Raw genomic sequence first — 22,208 nt, 5'->3', positions numbered from 1 at the left:
AAAGAATGGAGTGGGCGGTGAAGGAAGGTGGACCAGGGGAGGCTGGATAAGCAAATGCACCAATGACCTCTCTCAGGCATGCCTTGTTTGGTCCCACCTTTACACCTTTGCCTGGAGACGCCAGGGGCTCTTCCGTCCTCAAAAGAAGGTGACTCCCTCTCCCCCATTTCCTCTAACCAGCCAGAAAATAGGACCTCACAACAAGAGGGAGGCTGCCAGCTGCCAGACCAGATGTTTCCAATCACTAGCACATCCCCTTGCTGGATATAAATGATATCTAAGAATGTCCATCAGAGCAGCAAGCCAGGGTGAAAGCCCGTAGAAGCACTCTAATCCCAGCCTTCATCCCTCTACACTGCTAGTCTCAGCTTCCTAGTCAGACCTGGGCCAGCTGGCACTCACTGCCCGCCCCTGCCTTGGGAGTCCAGCCCTGGGCTCCTCCAGCTTCTGACCCAGCCCCTTCAGTGACGACCTGAAAACCAGCCCCTCCTGGTGCTGGACAGCTCTGGCTACACAAGGACCCTCCTCTTAAGTGGGGCTTCCAGTTTCTTCCCTGTCACCACCCCTTCTGATTTTCTTTGATTTTGGATGCTGTTTTTTGAAAGAGGTGGGACAGATGCCATGAATTCCCAAGGAAACTGAGGCACAGGAAGGTGACATGATTTGCCCAAGGTCACCCAGCCAGTAAGAGCCAGTATCAGGTTTAAACTCTGGGAGTCCTGGTGCCCTGACCAGCATTCTTCTAATCATGTTCTTCCTTTGGGGCTGCCCCCTCCTCCCGGAGGCACAACTTGGCTCTCCAGACTGCATGATATCCCCCCCTCACAGGCTTTGGGGCTCCCTAGGCACCTGCTGGCTGGTGGGACCCAGGCCAGACACTCAGCAGGTGGCTGCCTGGGGCACAAAGGAGCTGGTGCTCAGCTGCTGGGCTGGGAGGGAGAGAGGGAGAAGCTATGGGGGTGGGAATGGGGGAGGGATCGGGGCTGAGAGTGGGAGGGGCAGGGTCTGCTTCTGTGCCTTTTATAAGGAGCGAGAATGCAAAGGGGGTAAAACAGCATGCAAATGAGCATCTGTTGGGGGTTGCTCTGTGGTTCAGGCACTTTTCACAGGGGCCCTGCAGTTCTGCCCTTGCAGCACATGATCAGCTGGAAGGAGAGTCCTGAGGGTAGAGAGAGGAGCCCATGGGAAGGGGAGGAGTGGGGGACTGAGGGAGATGCTGAGGTTAATGGGTGCAGGATTCCGGCTGGGCCCCTGGGGACTGCACTGGGGGAGGGGAGAGACCCACAGCTTGGATTCTCCAGCACATGTGGTTTGGTGGCAGGAGGGGCCCTGCACCTGCTCTGCCTTCTTGGGAGGTTAGAGAGACACTCAGACCCAGCAAAGATGGAAGGAGTTGTGATGGGGGGCACCACGCAAGGCCTGGCCTAGGGATCCCAGAGGCTCACTGGGCCCTCAAAGACCCCAAAGATGAACTCTCTTGCTACAGAAGAGAAACTGAGGCTCAGAGCAGTCCCTGGCCAGGAATCTCTTGTCCTTTTGAAGGTGAGTGGTTGGATGCTGTTGAGCATCTTGTTCATATCGCATTTAATTAAAATCAGAAGGGGCTTCCCTGGTGGCGAAGTGGTTAAGAATCCGCCTGCCAGTGCAGGGGACACGGGTTCAAGCCCTGGTCCGGGAAGATCCCACATGCCACGGAGCAACTAAGCCCGTGCGCCACAACTACCGAGCCTGCGCTCTAGAGCCCGTACTCCACAACGAGAGAAGCCACCGCAATGAGAAGCCTGCGCACCGCAATGAAGAGTGGCCCCCGCTCGCCGCAACTAGAGAAAACCCGCGCGCAGGAACGGAGACACAAAGCAGCCAAAAATAAATAAAATAAATTAAAAAAAAAAAATCAGAGGGTCTGTAGTCTAGCTGGGGAGGCAGTCACAGCTGAGTTTATTAAGAAGGCAGCTCCCCCTCCAGAATGAGTTCCTTAAGGGCAGGGATTATGTTGCATTTCTGCCTATTAAAGCACCTGATAGGTGCTCAATAGAGGGTTGTTGAATGGAAAAGGGATGGGTGGATGAAGGATGGATGGATGGGCTAAGTTCCTGATGGGTGGTAGTGTTGAGAGAAGAGAGAGAGCCCTCTGGGCTGGATGATCAGGAAAAGAGGGGGTAGTCGAACTGAAATAAACAGAAGGACCCAGGGATAGCATTCCAGGTATGGAAAAATGGCTGAGCAAAAATGTAGAGGTTGGACTGAACAAGGCATGCACAGGGTCTAGGGTTCACCCTAGCACCCTCACCCAGTCTCTCCGTTGCCCACCTTCCCACACACTCAGTTCCTTCTCATCTCCTGGCAGAGCCCCTTGTCCCTGCTGAGCCCAGCCAGCACCCCTCACCCCCGCCCCTTTCCACCAGCCTGTCTGCCGGCAAGGCTGCACTCTGCAGCCTGAGACCCCGGATTGTTGTTGGAGAAGCAGCAGGTTTGTTTACTCCAGAGCCCGCCTGAGAAATCTCAACAATCAATGGCCAACAGCACTGCCGGTGCTGCGGCATCGATCCTCCCCTCCCAGGGCAGGCAGCCGCGTGGCAGGTAGGCAGGTGGAGGGAAGCTGTGGTAGGCTTGGTTCCCAGTCCTGTCCAAGATCTGAGCTTCAGGCAAGCTTGGGCCTTCCCCACTGGGGGCTGGGCCTCAGCGGGGGTGGGGGTAGGGGTGGGGGTAGGTGGGGCCGCCCAGATGCAGGAGAGGAGTGACTCGTATTCTCATTCACCAAGGCTCCTAAAAGATGGGAGAATAAGACTTAGCCAAGGTCACTGGCCTCTGGGCCAACACTTCAGGGTTCATTTGACTCCCAGTCCCGTGCTCTATACTGGCCTCCAAGTGTCAGAAAAGATGTTTTATTCCTCTGCCCCTAAGGACTGAGCAAGATAAAATGTCCCTAATCTACATCAGTAAGGACTGAGGGTAGACATCAGGAAGATAAACCACTGTCATCATTAGAAACATGCTAGAAGAAAGTCAGGAGCCATTTATGTCTTGGGTCTGTCTGACAACATGGGCTTGAACTTGGCATTCTATAAGATGCAGATAATAGCTTCTATCTCATAGAGATGATATGAGGACTAAATGAATATAAAGCAGTACAGTGCCTGGCACATAGCTGGTATCTGATAAATGTTTGCTATTATTATTGCTGCTATTACTATTATTATTAGGATATTGATACTCTTCTGGGTTCCCATCTGCTTGTACTGAAGCTCTGCCTTAGGGTGGGGGAGTAGACACAGTGCTGGCTGCAGCCAGGTTTTGCAAAATGGGCAGGCACTTTGGAGTAGTCTTATTACTTATTGGCTTTAAGCCCAGGGTAAGTGACTTAATCTCTCTGAAGCTCAGTTTTCCTATCTGTAAAGTGGGGATAACTAGTCTCTTGTATTAAAATAGAAAAGGCTTAAAAATGAAAGACTTGGCCCCTGAGGGTTCTGAGCCAGGCCTCATACCTCAATAACATGTTTGTGAAATGATGAATGAATGTACCCCAGGGGATGGATACACCGCAGGGGCCACTTTTTCGGAGCTGTGGAAGGTTCCTGGACATGAACTGTGGTGGTCCTGGATGACTCCTCTACCCCCACCTTTTCATTCAAGGGCATGACAGGCTCAGAGCTGCTCCCAAGGTTTCATATTGGTCCTTCCAAGCTCTGTGAGGGTGTCTGAAGCTGAGATGGATGAGAAGGTGATAAAGACAGAAGATATGGGGCTACCCCTCCCTTGTCTCAGTCCTTAAGTTCATGCAGGGCACACCCTCCCAGCCAGCAGAAGTGGTGGGTACATGCTGTGGGAGCGAGTCAAGAAGCCTAGGCTCTGGGCTTAACTCTGCCGCTGCCTACCTGCACAGCTCATGAATTTATTCAACGTGTATTTAATGCATGCCATGTGCTAGGCTCTGTGCCACTGGGGACCCAAGCAGTGGTGGCACTAGGGCAGCAGGAGAGAGGCTTTAGCCCTCTCAGAATGGCCATCAGCACCCCACCCCCAAGCCACCTCAGGCTGACAGCGTGACAGCTTAATTTGTGGAAGGGAAAAACTAAGTAAAGGCTATAATTTACAGTTGGGATAATTGGCCAACCGTTAGGAGAGGGAAAAAATCCTAACATACAATCTATGTAAAAATAGTGTGCTTGCTACGCAAACTCAGCTTCAAGACACAGTCCCAGCTGCCATGCACCCAGCTCTCCTTTCTAAACAGGCAGCTGACCCTAAACTTCTTCCAGAGAGGAATTCTAGAACGGCCCTGAAATGGAGGGGCGGAGCAAAACAGATTTGGTACCCTTGTTTTTGAGTTCCGTCTTGCTCTTGGAAAGGAGCATCAGGCAATCAGGCGCTCGCGTTCCAACAAGATGCGTAACCTGATGGGGGAAAGCCAGGGGATGGTGGGAGCACGGAAGAATCCCCTGACCCAGGCTGGAGGTCAGGTGAGGCTTCCCCTGAGAAACCGTACAGTAGATGTCCTGTAAATATGTGCAGAAGAATTGCATGAAGGGCCAACTAAGCTGGGACCTGAAGCATGAGATGGAGTGAGCCAGGTTGGCCCAGGAGGGGAAAAGAATTTCAGGCAGGAGGAACAGCAAGAGACCAGAAGCTGTTGAAAACATGGATAGTTTGGGGAACTGATTGGCCTGGCTGGGCAAATTGGCTTCCTGCCGGAATTACTGTGAAAGGGGCCTTGGAGACCTCCTAGTACCTGCTCCCCACCTCCCAGCTGCTGACTAGGGCTGGTAGCATTGTCTCCTCAACACCAACCCCCCGCCCCCAAGCCTCTAACATACACAGCCTGGCTCTCCCTCCCTGAGAGGAGGCCAGTAAGCTGGGGACCCAGAAATCTGCATGACTTGACAGCCTTTGGAGGCCCTAATGTGCTTCCAGGCTTGGCAACCACCAGTTTGGTGCACCTTAAACTTGAACGCTCCAGGAGGTGGAGACCCACAGAGGACAGAGACATGCCTGAGGACAGACAGGTAGTCTGAGGCTCTTAACCATCCGAAGTGAGAGGTTGCTTCATTAAAGTAATCCTTACCTATATACGCCCTTTTCCACAGCCTCTTTCTTATTTGGGGGTTGGGGTACCCAGCTCTGACAGCTCTGCCCAGGCTGGGGCGCAGCATCCCTGAACTGAGCCCAGCCTGGCAAACGGGGCCTGAAAAGGCTTGGAGAGTTGGGGACAAAGAGGGTGGAGGAGGCTGGCACGCTTGGGCACCTAGGGCTGGGTGGAGGGAGGGGCTCAGGAAGGAGGTTTGTTGACATGCCCCCCACCATTCAGGCAGCCGTGGTGGGAGGGGCACAGAAGCTCTAATTAAGCCCAGTTTCTAATTAAACCCAGCCCCTGTGTCTCCTCAATCCCCATTAGCGCCCCATGGTGTCTCCAAGGCATTTTAAGCTGCCACCCTGCTGAGGAGGCTGGGACCGCTGCCAGGGCCTGCCTAGCCTGATGAGCTTAGGCCCGTGAGGGGCAAAAAGCCAACCCAGACTTCCCCTCCAGTCCGTGGCAGTTTCTGGGTCCTCCAGTCTCCTCAGAAAGCCAGGGGAGCCTCCTGCCCGCCATGTCAACCTCTGGGGCTCTGAGTGCAATCTAGACTGTCTCCCACTGAGGCTTGTGTCCAGCACTCCCTTCCTTACCCCAAAGTGCCAGGTTGGGCAACAGGGAGAAGGGCTTGGTGCTAGTTTTGGCTGTAGCCCCCAGACTCAGGAATATTCGGTCAGACTCCAGCACCTACCACAGAGTCTGCAGGAAACGGCAATTACCATTTTATGTTAAGGCAGCCCTGGTTTGTTAACTCTTTCAGCACTAGGGCTCCTGGAGGCCAAGCCTTCCTCCTCTTCTTGCCTCCCAGACACTGTCCCCCAGTTCTTGGCACAGAGAGCAACCCCTACTTGCTGTCCCCTCCCTCACTCTTCCCACCACATACTCCATCAGAGTTCAGAGAGGGGGAGCATCAGGTCCAAGGTCACACAGCCAGTGGAGGCAGCCTCTACCTCTGGAGACCCAAACCCCACCCCAGTTTCTGCTGCTTCCACCTTCACAATCTCCCCAGGCCACATTCACACATGCAGAGTTTAATTAACTTTATTGATATTCAGAAATTAGGAGAATGACTAAAGGTAATTGCTCATTAAAAATCATTAAACTGACACAGCAGGCTCAAGCACACGCCGCCCCTCCCAAACCGCTTTCCTCTCCCCTTGTGGCAGGATCGCTGGGTACCAACTGTGGGTTGAGAGGACCACCGGTGGCTCATGGCGCCCCTCAAGCCTCCGGCCGATCGTGCCCCCGCAGCTGCAGAGGGAATAGGGGACTGAACCCATGGGGTTGAGCCTGGCCCAGCACGATCTCGCCCTGCCCCTGAGGTCTCCACCTATGCCGCCTCCTGCCACTTCTGGGCTGCTTCCGGCTGCATCCAAGCCTGTGTCTCTCTGCCAAAATGTGAGGAAAGCTGAGGCTCCCCTCTCGAGGCCACGAGGCAGAGGGATGCACCACCCAGCCACAAAGGCTCACAGGCCGAGGTCTTTACTGCCCACCTTCTCATTGCTGAAGCCCCCAGGAGCCCTGAGATGGCCAAATGCATTGCCTGCCAGTGAGACCACTCAGTACCCAAACGACTGGGACCTTGCAGCCCCTCTGGGAGGAAGGGGTGTGCCAGGGCTGGCCCAGGTCCAGGCCTTCTCCCCTCAGGCCTGGCATTGCCAGGCTCCTTCCTATTCTCCCTTGGGGAGTGAAAATAAAGATCTTTCCAAGCAGGCAGACCCCTATCCCACACACCCCTTGGGGGAGAGGTCTCGTGGGCATTGGGGAGGTCCGGATGGTCAGGGAGGGACACTGGCTGGACACACACAGACTCTCTGCCACAGAGTGAACAGATTCTTCTCAGCGCTCACACGCACAAGCCTAGCGAGGCTCCCCAGACTCCCGGCCACACCAGCCATCCTCCTGGAGACCCACAGTCTCACTCCAGCCCTGCAGGGAGCTTTCTGGCAGAGGCTGCACCGCACACTGGTGGCCTTACACACTCCTCACACCACTCACTGCTGAGCCCTCATGCAACATCCAGACCTTCTGAAGCCCAGACACACTTGGACCCACTACTCCGGACACTCTGGGTCCTGATTACGTTCACACACAGACCCACACACCCACCCAGGAGATTTCGGACCACAGGCCAGGAGGCACACACAGGCCCTGCACCCCAAGGGAGCTGTCCAGCACAAGGACATGGCCCAATCACAAGAAATGCCCCGGGCTCCCAGGGACATTTTCGGACAGCTGGGCCAGGATGCGAGCTTCTCCTCCCCCCTCTCCCTGCCCTGGCCCTGTAGGGCGTTCAGGACTCTTTCCCTCTTCCCCAGCGGGAACACATGGCACTGAGTTCCTGGAGCCACAAAAGAACCCGGTCTGGGCAGCCAGGGAGCAGAGTGAGCACACCTGGCTGCGTGTGACTGGAGCCAGAGGCTCAGAGAGGGGCTTCCACGTCTCTGGGGACGCAGAGCGAAGAAAACCGTGGCCCAGGGGCCCAACCTGGCCCCGGCCCCACCGCCCTGAGCTCCAACGAGGCCTGGAAAGATGGAGCGAAGAGGTTAGAAACTCCCACCTTCTCCCCCCTCCACATCATGCCCTACAAACCATACTCCTAGGGATGGCGGGTCCCAACGCCAAGCAAGGTTTCGGCGATCACACCAGTCACTGGCTGCAGTGGAAGAAAGACGTGGGTGTCCGTAGTTTTGAGAGCGTTTGTTTGAGCCAGGGCAGGTCCCGCCGAGAGTTGGAAACCTTCCTTCCCCGAGGCACAGAACCCCCATCCTCTCCCTAACATTCCCTCGCTGCACACTCCATGGCCAAGCTTCTCTCGACCCGGGACCGATGAAGTTGGAAATCTGACCGCAAGCGGGGGACCGAGGACCGCAGGGTGAGGTACCAGTCCTCCTGCGAAGAGTCTGCGGCCATGGGGTGGGGAGGGGCCGAGCAGGACGTCAGGCAGGGAGGTAGGAAGAGCCCCGGGCGTGTGCAAGAATGGAGGGTGCAAGGAAAGGACTCCGGGGAGGACAGAGTCTCTATCTCAGGACCTCAGCTGTTGCAGCCCAGGGCAGAGTGAGGAGCCTGATAGGGATCCCCGGATCCCCCGAGTTTCTCCCTGGAATTGTACTCTAAATCCCGACTCCCGCGTGGCAGCGCCAAGGCGGAGAGAGGTGAGCGAAGTCCCAAATCCGGGTCCGGCCGCCATCCGGCCCCGTCCCTCCGCAGTGAGAGGCCCCGGAACGGGTGGCAAAGTCGAACGAAGTTTGGCGGGCGACAACGGAGGCGGGACCCTGGGCCGCCAACGGGACCGTCCCGACTCACCGCCCTGTGCTCTGCCCCCCGGCACGCGCCCCAGCGCTCCCAGACGCCTGGAGTGTGGAGAGGTAGCGAGCGGGTGAACGCGTGAGTGTATGTGGGAAGTGGGTGGCGTGATGAATTGCCGCTGAAAAATCCCATTAGATCCGGAGAGATGAGTAAAGGCGAGGTCTCGGCCGGGTGCGAATGGCGGGAGCAGCGGCAGCTTCCCGCCCGCGGAGCCCGTGCCCCGCCCGGCTCGGCCGGCGCGGGGGGCAGCGCAGCCGGCGGAGCTAGGTGCCTGGGCTGGGCAGCCAGATGCGCGGAGCTTAGCGCGGGGATGGTCCTCTCTTCCCACCCCCGGGACCCTGCTCCTGCCCAGTCCTGCCGCCGGACGCCGGGGTCCCTTACCGTGAGCCAGGAGCGCCAGCAGCGAGGGCAGGAGCAGCAGGTCTGCCGGGCGCATAGTGCCGGTAGCGGCCGCGCCCCAGGTCGGGGCCGCGATGGGAGGGCTGGGAGCTCGGCGGGGCTTGGGTGCGGGTCCTGCCGGGGAGAGGGAGCGTGGCCGCAGCCGCCGCCGGCGCCTGACAGAATCAGCACCACGGCCAGCGCCTGGCGTCGGCGCCGGGGATCGCCGCGCCGGCTGGGGGCGGGGGCGCGGGAGGAGCGGCTTACCGTAAAGTCTCAAGCAAAGGCGCAGAAGACCCGGCGGCGGGAGCACAGGCTCCCGCGCCGCCGCCAGCTCAAGGGAAGGACTTCCCTGCTAATGTGGGCACACGGCCCCCGCCCTTCCGCGCTGCCCACGCCCAGCCAAGCCTGCTGCCCTCTCCCCCATTAGCAGCCTGCTGAGGAGGTGGGGTTCTAACCCGATTCTCCGTGAGAAAGCCACCCTCTCACCATCTCTCCCCACCCCATCCTGGTACCTGAAGGCGCCAAGGGTGACCTGGGAAGAAGTCCGCGAGTGAGGCAGCTGGCGAGGCCCGCGTGCCCTTGGGGCAGCTTCGTCCTGGGCCTATAATGAAGATGGCTTTTGAGCGTACAAAGGACAATAATTTATTACTTTGTGTTCAATAAATGCCAGGGCTCCAGGCTGCTGCAGCAGCAGCAAACTGTGCTCACAGAAAAGCTTAATTATTCTGATATTATAGTTAAAAGCCAGTGGTACTCGTGTCTTGGGAAGACATTCTACACTTGGCAGGAGCCAACCTGGTCAAACTGTGGGAAGCTGAAGGTAATATCCTGGGTCCCCATTGCAGCCCTGGATCTCCAGTACCCTGCCTTGGCCCCCCTACAGGACCAGAGAAGCCACAACGCTAGCCAGTGAGAGCAGACCCTTCACACCTATCCCTGCCCAGGTTCCTGGAACTGGCAGAGAAAATGGTAGAGGCATGGGGTGTGTGTGAGATGGCATTTCCCTAGGGCTATTTTAGATAGAGACTTGAAGGAGGCCCAGGGGAGTAGCCAGGGAGGCTGTACCATTCAAGGGCATAGAAGAACAAGCTTCTAGGATTCTGCTTGGGCTGAGCAGCCCCAGTGAGTCATGGGGCAGCAAAGAGGGCAGTCACATCCCTGAGGCAGATGTTTAGATCCAGAGGTTTTTCTGGCTCCAAGGATGAGCTCACTTGAAGAGCCTCAACGGACAAATGGGACATGACCCTGTGACTGATGTTATTACTCCCTGTAGAGGAAGAGGAGGGCTGAACTTCCTGTGGCCCCCGGGGAGAAGGATAGCTTTCTGTTTAGTTCTTTTCACATGAACTTGGCTCCTCTCCAAAGCTTCCAGACTCCAGTCATTGTCCAATGCTCTTCCTGATCTCATTCTAGAAGCAAGTGGCAAGACTTCTGCTCATTCCTCAGTCTTTTTGTCCTTACCACCTCCACAATCTTCCAGCTCTGCTTATCAGATTCCCTCTAGATCCTCTTACTGTGGGCCCTGGGGAGCTACCTTGATCCCTGTAAAGAATCCCAGGCAGCAGGCAGGTGGCATGTAGAATTTCCTGAGGGAGTCACTGGGAGAGGATTTCTGGACCGTTGTTTCAAGAAGCTGAGAAAAAATATGGCAGTAGCAGAAGGATGGCAGAAGGGAAGGGACTTGACAAAAGAATCAGAGGTAGGGAGAGGAAGCCAGGAAAGAAGATGCAGAAGGGACGGAGGGAGAGGGTTGCCAACAGAGGAGGGAGGTAGAAGGTTTTGTGGATGAGGGGAGTTTGAGGAAATACTGGCAAATGGCATGAGATTCTTCCTTTCCTCCTTGAAGGTATTCCTGAGCTCCTCCTTGATTCCTGGGCTCCTCTGAACTAAGCAGCTTGGGCAGAGGAGGGTGAATCATGACCCAGGGATGAACCTTGTGTGCCAGGATGATTCATGGGGATTTGGAGGCTGGTGGCAGCTGGGCTTCTTGATGAGGTGGGCACTACTCACAAGAAGGAGAAGCTCAGGAACATGTCACATCATGGTTTCTACCACCTGAAGTAACCTAGGCATTCAGGAGGGGGTCCAATAAAGACTACAAACCCCAGAATGCATCACTCTGCCCTGAGCTCAGAGGATGGGTTTGTACTGCATCATGGGAAGAATATGTACCTGGGCTGTCCCTCCCTCCTGAAGACAGTCAACGTGGCCTCTGTGCTATGGGTTCCCAGTTAGGTTGAGGCAGAGCCTGGACCAAATTGGGAAGTAGTAGAGTTTCTGTCAACACCTTGTCTCACGCCCTTCAAGGGGCCCGTTCTCCCCAGATCTTAGCATCACCCACAAATTAAGGACAATAAGATGCCTTAGGGAACATTCAGCTCTATGCTACAGGTTTATAGTGCACTCAAGTCATATACACATTTGAAAGTGGCAGCCTGGGGAGACTTGCAAGGCTCCCTTTACTGGTCTCATTTCTCCTCTTCATTCTGTGTCCTCCACCTGGCTCTTTACCCCCAGAGGATCTTGGGCTTCCTTGTCTATGTAATTGCTTGCTTGTCTTCTCTACTAGCTGTCAACTCTGTGAAGGTTCAGAACATGTCTGTCTCTTCAAATCTCAACCTAGCCCAGTGCCCTACACATAGTAGATGCTTAATAAATATTTGTGAATAAATAATGGCATGCCCAAGGCAGGTCACCGGTGCCAAATTAGTGCTGTAAGATAATGGAGAGGGGACAATTGCTTTTGAGGAGGAGGGGAGGTCATTGAAAGTTTCACACAGCAGATGGGTTGACTGAAATCAGTCTTTTTTTGTTTGTTTTTGGCCACACCATGCAGCTTGTGGGATCTTAGTTCCCCCGACCAGGGATTGAAACCGTGCCTCCTGCAGTGGAAGCGCTAAGTCCTAACCACTGGACAACCAGGGAATTCCCTGAAATCAGTCTTAATTATGCTTTAGGTTTCAGTCAGGGGAGAGGAAGAAGGAGGGCATCCAAAGTGGAGGGAGGGACTTGTGCAAATGCAAAGTGGTGGAAATTGCAAGATGGTGTGGGGTCAGGGAGAAGACTGGTTTTGGTGGAGAAGGGAGTCTCTGCAGGGATGTAGGAGGAAGCGTTGGAGCAGGCTGGGGCCAGGCTTTGTGTTCGTCTGAGCCATAGGACATCCTTAGTGACTACATGGAAGGGGTTACCCCATCACAAAGATATTTGCACCCAAACAAGGGAGTCCGGACTTATTAAGGTTGGTTTTCAAGCACCATGGCTAGTGATAGGAACTGAGGGGTTCACTGCTGACTCAGAAGGTACGGGAAGGGATCTGAGTTACAATGGCTGCATTAGGACTGAGAGCCAGAGAGAGGGAGGAAGGGGCTTTCCAACCTCAGGGACCCTCATAGCTTCTGCCCAGAGGGTGCCAGACATCCAGCACACACCCTTGGAGAAGCCAGCCTCACGTCCCCACTTCCAAACAGCCCATCAATTTGCGGGATCACAGGCACATTGGTGACTTATTTTGAAGTCTCTGCCTGGATGACATTTGCTTTCTGAGTGAAAGGAGAAGAAAATTAGTCTCCTCTAACACAGCTTTCAAACCAGAGCTACATCTTCCATGGAGCCAAGGGGTTTTGGGGGTTTCAGGGAAGCAGGAGCAGGGGCTACCACCTAACTCCAGAGACTCCCAGGGGCACACTGCTGCCTGTTCACCTCAAACCACTCCTCAGACGGGGCTCCGAGACCCTGCAGCATCTGGAGCAGTCTGGGATGCCACAGCTCCAGCCAGGCTTCCTGAAGTACCCAAAGTCAACCTTTTGAATTTAGGGGCAGAAGGAGGGCTCTGCTCTCATAAATGGGAGTCCTAACTCCTGAGTATTTGCTCCCACTGCAGGACCAGGACCAGATCAGCTTCTGCAAGAGCCCAGGATGGGTAGAGACAGCAGCAGAAGGGGGTTTGATGTGAGCTGCTTTCCATCTCCAGATCGAGGCCTTCCAGCCGGCCCACCACCCCCAGCCAAAGCCTTTGATCCTCCACAGCTCCATAAATGTTTAATGCCACGGGCTGGGCAGAAATGAGGCAGGTGCTGAAACAGAGAGACTGGGGAAAGGACTTAAGATCCATGATGTTGGCTACATCATTTTCACATAGGAGCCCTGGGATGGTGGGAGGAGGCCTTCCTCCTCCATATGATTGAAGTCCCAGGATTCAAGTTTGTGGCACTAATAAAGGAAACTCTTAAAAACCCACCAAGGGGTTGAAAATAAAATGAATAATCAATTGCAGAAGCCCAATCCCCGGTTTGATTGAAGGAGAAAGATGGACAGTTAAATGACAATCAAATGCAAATACAGCTCAACAAACACCACAGCAATTACCAGGCACAGGGACCACATGGTGCTTGCAGGCAGCAGGGGTTGACAATGTGGAAGCCTGGGCCTGTGCAGAGGTGATGGGTGTGAGGCCATTTTAATGGACAGTTAAATAGATGCAAACCCTCCCCCTATCTACTTTGCATACACTGTTAATGAGTGGGGAACTGGAATTCTGGCATCCAGAGGGAGGTTATATCACCTTCTGTGGCTGCCTCTGCATCATTTCAGAATGGAAGAGGACCCGAGTGCCTGGGAGGTGAGACCAGAGTGGGCCCTTGCATCAGAGGACCTTGACATGGTCACTCTAGTCTCGTCGGATTCTTCACACCAGCTGGTGCTGAAGTGTTGAGGGTTGAAATTGAAGGGAGCCTGTGGGGTCCTCTGGGAAAGGGCTCAAGGTGCTGGTCTTCCAACAGCCGAAAGGCCCTCGGTGACAGCGGCCTTCTCTTCTAGATTTGCATAATGATTTGCATCTCATTTGAATGCTATTAATTTGGTGTCAGGCTAGGTTGGCACTGTGTAGAAAAGAGAACAGCTGGCTTTCTCCCTCCCCTCTGTACCCTGAGGCTCACCCTGAGCAGAGCCCTCCCTAACTTGGGGGATGAGGCCTCTACTTCCACCACCCCTCAATGTTCCCTGGCACTTGGAGAGTCTCTTGGTGAAGCCAACTCCTAAAAGCCAAGGCTGCCTGGGCAGTGCGGCCACCTGCAGAGTTATGCAGAAGGAAGAAGAAAGGGTCCCCCAAGGTTGCCCTCACCAGACCCAGAGAAACCTTGGGAGTATGCTGGCGGCCTTCTTCTCCCCAAGCAATCAAGGCGGCTTGGCTTGGAAAGGGTCCAAAGATAATAACCCAGAAAGGGAGGGAACAAAGACAGGTGATAATCCCAGAGAAATATAGAGGGCTCTAGAAATAAAATGCTCTGAACTCCATATTTCTAGTGCTTGAACTTACATTAAATACATCTGTCCAGAGGCATTGGGTTTACAGTGGTGTGGCTCAGGCTGGAGACCTGGTACCAGGATGATGACCATGTGATGAGGGTGTGGGTCATGGGTCGGGGGGCAGTGAGCTCCTGAGAAAGGGGGAGGAGGCCCCAGATGCATTGTGTGGGCTGCTCCTGTCCGGTGGGCCTCAGGGGGCTACTGTGAGCTGGGGGTGGGGGAGGAAGGAACAAACTTTCCAGGCTGCCTGGGATGCCCCTCAAAGGCATCTTAGTTCTTTCCTATGTGGAGCCAGCTAGAGTGCCCCACCTGCTTCTTACCTGGGTTGGCCTGACCTGGAATCCCGGTCAGTAGTAGACAGAGAGTATTTATGCATAGGACAAGCAAGGAGGAGGTACCAACTGACCAAAAGCTGGTCTCCTTTTGTCAGGGAGAGCCCTTCTACCCAACAGAATCCCAAGGCCAGCTCCACCTACCTCCGGGGACTAGGACAGGATGGGGGAGGCATGAACCACTTTCTGGACCTCATGCCCTTGCCCCTGACAGTACTTACCCTGGGTCATGCCATGGCTGGGGGTAGAAGAATGCCCCCCACCCTTTTTTTTTAACGCCTGAGGTAAGATTAGGGGGTTGCTTTGAATAATGTGAAAGGATAATTGAGTTTTCCCCTTTAAGCAAACCCAGGCATGAAGCTTTGGAATTACATAAAGGACGGGCTCATAGCTGGTTCATATTTTACAGAAGGGCTTTAAGTATTTCCTCTTCAAAAAGATTGCCACATGCACTTAAAGCAGATTTATGAAAATTTGGTATATTCCCCATTTTTTTAGAAGTTAGCTCTGAATCCAGTGGGCTGTACTTCACCTCTAAAAATAAGAATAACAGCATCATTTATTATTTACTATTACTGTGCATTGAGCTGGGGAATTTATATCCTCACAGCAACCCTATGAAGTAGGTATTGTTATTGTCCCCACTGTACAGATGAGGAAACTGAGGCTCTGGGAGGCTAAGTGATTTGTAGCTAGTTAGTAGGTCCAACCAAGATATACAGAATACCAAGGCAGAGCAGAAAGCTATAGATGCCAGTGGGCCTTTGCAGGAGCAGGTGTGGGAGGGATCTCAGGTTCACTGGACCTCTAACCGCTGCCCTGGTCTCACCTCCAGGAGGTCTATGCACAGATGTTCTCCTCTGGTGCAGTCCGTGGATGGTGGGCCACTTGGAACAGGCAGGGCAGGGCTGGTTACTTATCAACTTATTCTTTAGACAAATATTAAGTATCCACTGTGCTAAGTGATGGGGATAAAAAGGTGAGTGAAAACAGACACTGCCCCAGCCTGCTCAGAGCTCACTGTCTAGAATGGGATACCTTGCACAGAACCACCTGATTAAATGCAAAGCTACAATGTAGCAGATACTCAGGAGAGGTTCACAGGCTGTGGAGGCCCACGCTGGGGACCTGATCTAGTCAGGGGAGGCTTCCGTGAGGAGGCAGTGATTGAATACAAATTTAAAGGACAAGTATGAGTTACTCGATTGAATAGGCATGGGAAGTATGTTCCATGCAGAGGGAACAGCATGTGCAAAGTCCTGTGGTAGGCAGACTAAGAGATGGTTAGTGTGGCTGGATCATAGAGAAAAAGAAGTGTGGGGTGGGATGCAGCTAGAGAGGCAGGCAGGTGTAGAGCTCCAAAGCTCAGGGGGCTGCACATGACCTCTAGGCTCCCCATCTGCCTATCTGTCCAGGCATTCATCTGTCCATGCATTCATTCTACCTTCCTCCAACCTCCTACCCAGTTCATTCATCACCCTCTCACTCGTTTGTTTACTGAATGAGGGAACGTCTATTGTGGCAGAACCTTAGTGGCCTGTTGGAAAGGCAGAGCTCCCAGTCCAGGGAGGGGAGATAGAGTCTCAATACACTGAAACACAGCATGTCCATTTGTACAAGGTGCTTCAACAGGGCAATGAAAGCCCTAGAGGCTAAGTGTCTCCCATGGTTCAAGCTTCCTAAGGCAAAGCAACATCATCCACTCCAGGGAGATCTTCCAGTCACACAGTTCCTCCTGGCATCTATCTCATTCCTTTGAGAGCCCCAAGGTGGGGAGTGTTTCTGATGTCCCTTTTCATTGGCCCTTCTTTTGGGTTCTTAGGCATCTCAGTCCCAGGAGAACACAGGGAAAATTGGTCAGGTCTCCCTCAGATATCAGAATGCAGTTCCAGACACTACCTTTTCTGGGCATGAAAATAGGACAGAAATCCCAAATGTCCCTTAATTCTAGCCATGCACTCCAACCCTTCACTCCTCCTTGAACTACTTGTCCTCTGCCTGTGACATCACAATGGTCTCTATGGCAACCAATTGTGAGGTCACCAATCTTTAAAGCAACAGAATCTGCAGGGCCAGACAATGGCCTGGAAGAGAGAGGGAGAGGGCAAAATGCAGGCTTGAGAGGGAAACCAGCTCCCACTGGGAAAGCACAAGGCCACCTGAGACCTATGGGAGGGAGGAGGATTCTACTTCTAGCATATCTGTAGGGGGGTAAAAACAGCTTCTTGACTTTGCCCCTCACTGAAAACTTCTACACTGACAATCAGCCCCTCTGAAATTGCCTGTGAAGGGAGAACTTCATCTAATCCTACTCAGATGAGCTGTAGAAATCGATGGGACACGGTGAGCAGCATCCTGGGATCACTGAGGTGGCCCCATGTACCACTGGGAAGTGGAGGTAGGCGTGATTCTGGTCTCAGCCCCACTGGCCCAGAGGGGCTGGCCAAGACCTGGCCCATGTTGGAGCCTTGATTTCCTTATCAGGGAAGGAGTGAGGATGTGAAGGTGCTAAGGAGCTCTGTTTCCTCACTTATAGGATAAGCAACTGATTCGCTTAACGCTGTTGGGCCTGCCCTCCATCTTCTGAGTGAGTGGGGGAAAGGAAGTTGCTGGTACTTCTTGGGTAGGGCTGGGCAGGCCTGCTGGCTGCTCCGAGATCATGTTAGTGGTTTGCAAGAACAAGGCCTTCTGGAAAGGAAGACTGCTCATCAAGAGGCTGGGGGGGCATCCTGAACAGTGCCCGGGCCTCAAAGTCAGGTCTGGGTTCAAATCATCCCAGCCTTTTGCTTGCCTTGGGCAAGTCTCTGAGCCTCTCTGGGCTTCTACTTCTTTACCAGGGACTTCCCTGGTGGTCCAGTGGCTTAGACTCCATGCTCCCAATGCAGGGAGCCCGGGTTTGATCCCTGGTCAGGGAACTAGTCCCACATGCTGCAACTAAGAGTTCACATGCTGCAACTGAAGACCCCGCATGCCGCAGCTAAAGATCCCACGTGCTGCAATGAAGATCCCGCATGCCGCAACTAAGACCCGGCACAGCCAAATAAATAAATCTTTTTTTAAAAAATGAAGGATGATGCTACTTGCCTTTCAGAGAAATATTCAGTGAGATAACCTGTAGGAGTGCTTGGCACATAGTAGGTGCTCAATAAATGTTCATATTTTTCTATCCCCTCAGCCCTTAGCCTAGGGTTTTGCATATTATATTTGCTTCATTAATGCTTGTGACTATAAGTGCAGCGTGAGAAATAGAGGGCAGTGTTTAGAGCAAGGGAAGTCAGTGGATCTGGGTTCAAATTCCGGTCCTTACCAGCTGTACGCTTTCAAGCAAATCACCTTACCTTTTTGTGCCTCAGTTTCCTTAAGTACAAAATGGGAACTAGTGATAGTATTGTCCTCATAGGGGTGCTTAGGACTAAATGAGACAAGGAGAGAGAAAGCCTGGCACTCAAGTGCACAGTGGCTGGTGGTGATTGTGCTCAGTCTTGAGTAGAGCTGTTTCTGAACATGCTGCACAGTTTCTGTTCACTGTCAGCTTGAAGGGAATGCTAGTGAATCTGTGGGATGTGTGGAACTAGAGAGTGAGTGAGCCTTAAGACAGGGACATAGGATGGCAGCCTCCCCAGGAAGGGGTCACCACTTCCTGTTTGGATTCCCTTGGTGTGGACACTCAGGACTGCTGCCCAGTTCATGCCAGTCACAGGGGCTGGGTCCCCAGCTGGGCTCCATGAAATGAGGGCTGGGCTGTGTCTCACTCATCTGTGAAGCCCACACCAAGGCCTGGCGCATGGCAGAGGCTCAGTGGCAGTTCAGGTGAACTGAGTTAGATGATGTCTATCATGTTCTGGCTAACATAGTCTGCGCATACCCCTTGCCAGGCTCTGTTCTAAACATTCTGCATGTCATTGATCCTCACAGCAACTTTTAAGGTAGATGCTATTAACCATTTGTAAAATGAGGAAGCAGAAAGGCTAAGTAAACTGCTCAAGGTCACACAGCTAGTAAGCAACGATGGGGCTGGGATTTAAACCCAGGCTACCCGGCTCTAGAACCTGAACTCTTAACTCCCATGTTACCCCCAGCCTCATGGGCCCTGTCCAGCCATTTTGCCACATCTGCCACCACGAATTTTCCCCCCCAGCTCTCCCTCCCATCCCTCTCTTCTTCCGGCTGAGCCTGGGCCCAGTGCAGCCCGAATAATGCAAATTCTCCCACCACCCGCCTCAGCCATCTCCCTCCCCCTCTGCTGAAATAAAGCTGCGGCTGCCACTGCCACAGCTGAAGCCGTCACCACCAGATCCGTCGCTTATTTCAAGTCCTCCTAAAGCATGTCGAGTTCTTAACTTATTAAAGATAAGCACATGGATACAGGGAGCAAATCTCTTTATTTATGACATAATCTCCAGCCCAAAAAAGCGGCAGGAACGGCGTTACCTATATTAGGGAACCAATAGGAAAAAAATCAATTAGATCCGCCAGAGCGTTTCGCTATTAACTTTCTTCTGATGTTTCTCTTAAGGCTGGCCATGGGGGTCTCCACCAGCTACCGAGCTGGAGGAAAGAGGAGAGCTTTGTAGGAACAGAGGCAGGAATGTCACAAGGAAGGCAGTAGGCCAGGCTCCCAGACAGACACGGGAGTCTCTCCATCCAGGGTCTCCTTCACCGCTTTCCAAACCTCAGCCAGGAAGTACTTATGTTGATTTGACCTCCATGTTTCTTGATGCAGTTTCAGCTGGTGTCTTCAGGGGCAGTGGGAGTCAGCTGGTTATTCTTTGCTTCTTGCAGACCAGAACCACGAAGTCTAATCACATTTCTGCTAGATCCTTTGAGGGCAGGATCCTCTTCTTCCTGGAAGAATGCTATTCTGGAGGGGCTCTTGTGGACTGATTTTTAGCAGAGCTGTCTTCTGCTGGGTAACCCTGCCTGGGACCTGCGCCCACTCCATGAGATCCTTATGTCCATCTGCCTGCTTTCCAAGTTGTCTCCCAGAGAGCGGGCTCTCCCTAACCCCTGAGAGCCTCCAGCAAGTGGGATGTCCTGCTTCCCATAGTAACCCAGGTCTCCTCAAAGCAATCATGGCTTCTTTCCTAGTTCTTCCTCAGGGCCAGGCGTGTAGCAGGTGCTCAGTAAATATCATAGAATTAATAATTATTATAATAATAACTCTACTGACCAAATGCTCACTCTGTCAAGGCTGAGAAGGGCAGGTGCTTTGTTACCCAAAGTAGGACCGTTTGCTTCTCCCTGAACCAGCAGACAGCCCAGAAGAGGCCTTGAGTTTTGTTTTGTCTTATTTTTTTGGCCCAGAATAGCAGTAGCAGAAGCTCTGAGAAGTTAAGTATTATAATCTCCAATTTACAGAGGAGGAAAGAGACTCAGAAATAACTTGTCCAGGCTAATAAGTGAATGAAATGCTCTATCCATCCACTTTCGGTCATTAGTAAGTCCTTCTTGAGGTCTAACCTAAATCTTGCCTGTTTCAGCAGCACCAGTGCCTTCTCTGTCCCATGGAAGCAGAGACCAGCATCACCACCCATGCAAACTTCCCTCAGTTTAGGAGTGTCCACCAGCTCTTTGTACAGGTTGACCCACAATGAATATTAAACACCAAACTTCACAGAGGCCAGCCCTGCAGGGCAAGCAACGAACCAACCCTCCTCATGCCTGTTCATTATTATAATTAATATTGAACCAGAGTTGGTGGCGACCTCGCCCTCACCAGGTATTTGGGCTATTTTAGAAGCTTATTCAGATCAATAACAGACAGCTCCAAATAGATAAACTCCTCGCCATCTAGACGAATCAATTGCAACACTGTCGTCACAACAAGCCCAAGAAATCGATCTGATTTCAGGCGACATGGTAACTTAGTGCTGGGCAAGCCGGTTTTAATTTCCCCGTGGCCGAGACCAGCTTCCTCTGCTCACCGAAGCACTTCTCTTTCCCAGCTGGTGTTTCATGCACACAGGTGTCCAGGGTCTTTGGAGAGCTCAGGCCAAGGGGACAGTCGTATGGAGGACAGGGTGACTGGGAGGCTGTGTGACCTTGTGGAAGGTTCTTGAACCCCGAGACCCAGGAGGAGCTGACTCAGACCTGCGGCAGGGAACCTCGTTTTGCTGGCTTCAGCTCCGATTTTCCGCTGCCCCTTGCAAAAACCAAGCCTGGAGGCCTTTCTGGGCTGCCTCCCAAATTGGGAATCACAGAGGTAGTCTGCCTATTTCAGGCACCAGGATAACTGCCCTTATTGGTCTTGGAGATGGAGTTTGTCTAGCAGGGCAGCAAAAAAGCTCACCCGTACAGACACAGCCATTTACTGGGTGCTTACTTTATGCCCAGGGAGTAAGCTTAGAACTTTACACCCCTCATCTTCTTAACCCGCACAACAGCCCAAAGAGAGGAAACAATTTCCACATTTTGTAGAAGAAAAAACCAAAACTCAAAGAGGTTAAGTAACTTGTTCTGGGTCAGACAGCTTGTAAGCCATGGAGCCTGGATTTGAACCCAGGTCTATTAGACTCCCTTCCCTAAGCCTTAGCCAGCACTCTGTCCTAAACATACCATCAGAGATCCCCTCATTCTCCCCCTGCCTGAATCCTGTCTGGTTAAATGAAGCCATTCCTCCTCCCCCAGCCTGCCAGGGAAGGGAGCCTCCCCAGAATTCTCACAATCAGCAATTATTCCCTGAACTTTCACCTGATGCTGCAGGTACTGAGATGAGGGTATTGAGGTGATGAGTCAGGAGGCCAGCTGGCCAGCTTCCTGCACCTCAGCTTTTACTCCCCTCCTCTCCCAACCGTGTTAGTCTATCTAGGTGGTGAGGCATGGGGCCTGGGACAGGCAGCAGGGTGTTGGGAGATGTGACTTTGGAGTCAGCTGATCTGGGTTCAAATTCTAGCCCAATCACTATAGTCCAATACCCTGGGCAAGTCTCTTAACCTCTTGGAACTTCTCTTATCCAGTCTCTACAGTGGAGATACTATTACCCAAGTCACAGGTTGTGAGGATTAACATGAAACACTGCAGGTGGAATACCTAGGAGTGCCCGGCATGCAGCAGGTGCTCAACGTGTATTGGGTCCCTTTCCCCTTCTCTTGTGCCTCCTCTTTCTGGAACCCCATGCCTTGGGTGCCCAGTTCTGAACGGCCAAGGTCAGGGCTTTTAAAATATATTTTAGCTAAGAAACTCTTTAAAATCAGGAGATAGGGGCTTCCCTGGTGGCGCAGTGGTTAAGAATCGGCCTGCCAATGCAGGGGACACTGGTTCAAGCCCTGCTCCGGGAAGATCCCACATGCTGCAGAGCAACTAAGCCCGTGCGCCACAACTACTGAGCCTGTGTTCTAGAGCCTGCGAGCCACGACTACTGAAGCCTGAACGCCTAGAGCCCTTGCTCCGCAACAAGAGAAGCCACCACAATGAGAAGCCTGCGCACTGCAACGAAGAGTAGCCCCTGCTCTCCGCAACTAGAGAAAAAAACCCCGTGCACAGTAACAAAGACCCAATGCAGCCAAAGATAAATAAAATAAAAAATAACTAAATTTAAAAATAAAATAAAATAAAATCAGGAGACAGGTAATGAGGAAGGTAAGGATCCAAACAGATAAAAAGGGAGTTGGTCAGATAGCGATGGGGGCTGGGAGCACTGTTGCTCCACCCCTTCCCTCACCCCCAGCCCCATAGTAGCCCCCCAGGGGCTGTGACTGAGCCCTGAGCCTGGCTGATTTTCTGCCTCCAACACTATCTCTCAGCCACCAGCTACCCTGAGCCTGTTTGGATTTAGAACAATTTAGGTACTAAGTGGGCAAAGCTACACCAGCCAT

The 22,208-nt window shown here is 53.0% G+C and overlaps 1 protein-coding gene across 1 annotated transcript in view; it reads right to left on the bottom strand.

Moving 5' to 3' along the window:
* SEZ6 (seizure related 6 homolog) overlaps positions 1-9,598 on the bottom strand; it is a 46,027-nt gene extending 36,429 nt beyond the window's left edge. The window contains exons 1-2 of the mRNA XM_060134699.1: positions 9,554-9,598; positions 8,759-8,990 (exon numbers count right to left, since the gene is read on the bottom strand). Coding sequence (XP_059990682.1) covers positions 8,759-8,990; positions 9,554-9,598 — 277 coding nt within the window. The remainder of the gene's footprint in view (positions 1-8,758; positions 8,991-9,553) is intronic.
* Positions 9,599-22,208: the final 12,610 nt, after the last annotated feature.

The sequence above is a fragment of the Lagenorhynchus albirostris genome, chromosome 20 (assembly GCF_949774975.1).
Source record: "Lagenorhynchus albirostris chromosome 20, mLagAlb1.1, whole genome shotgun sequence".
Classification (NCBI taxonomy): domain Eukaryota; kingdom Metazoa; phylum Chordata; class Mammalia; order Artiodactyla; family Delphinidae; genus Lagenorhynchus; species Lagenorhynchus albirostris.
Note: the sequence above shows the minus strand (reverse complement) of the source record. Positions and strands in the feature narration are given on the sequence as shown.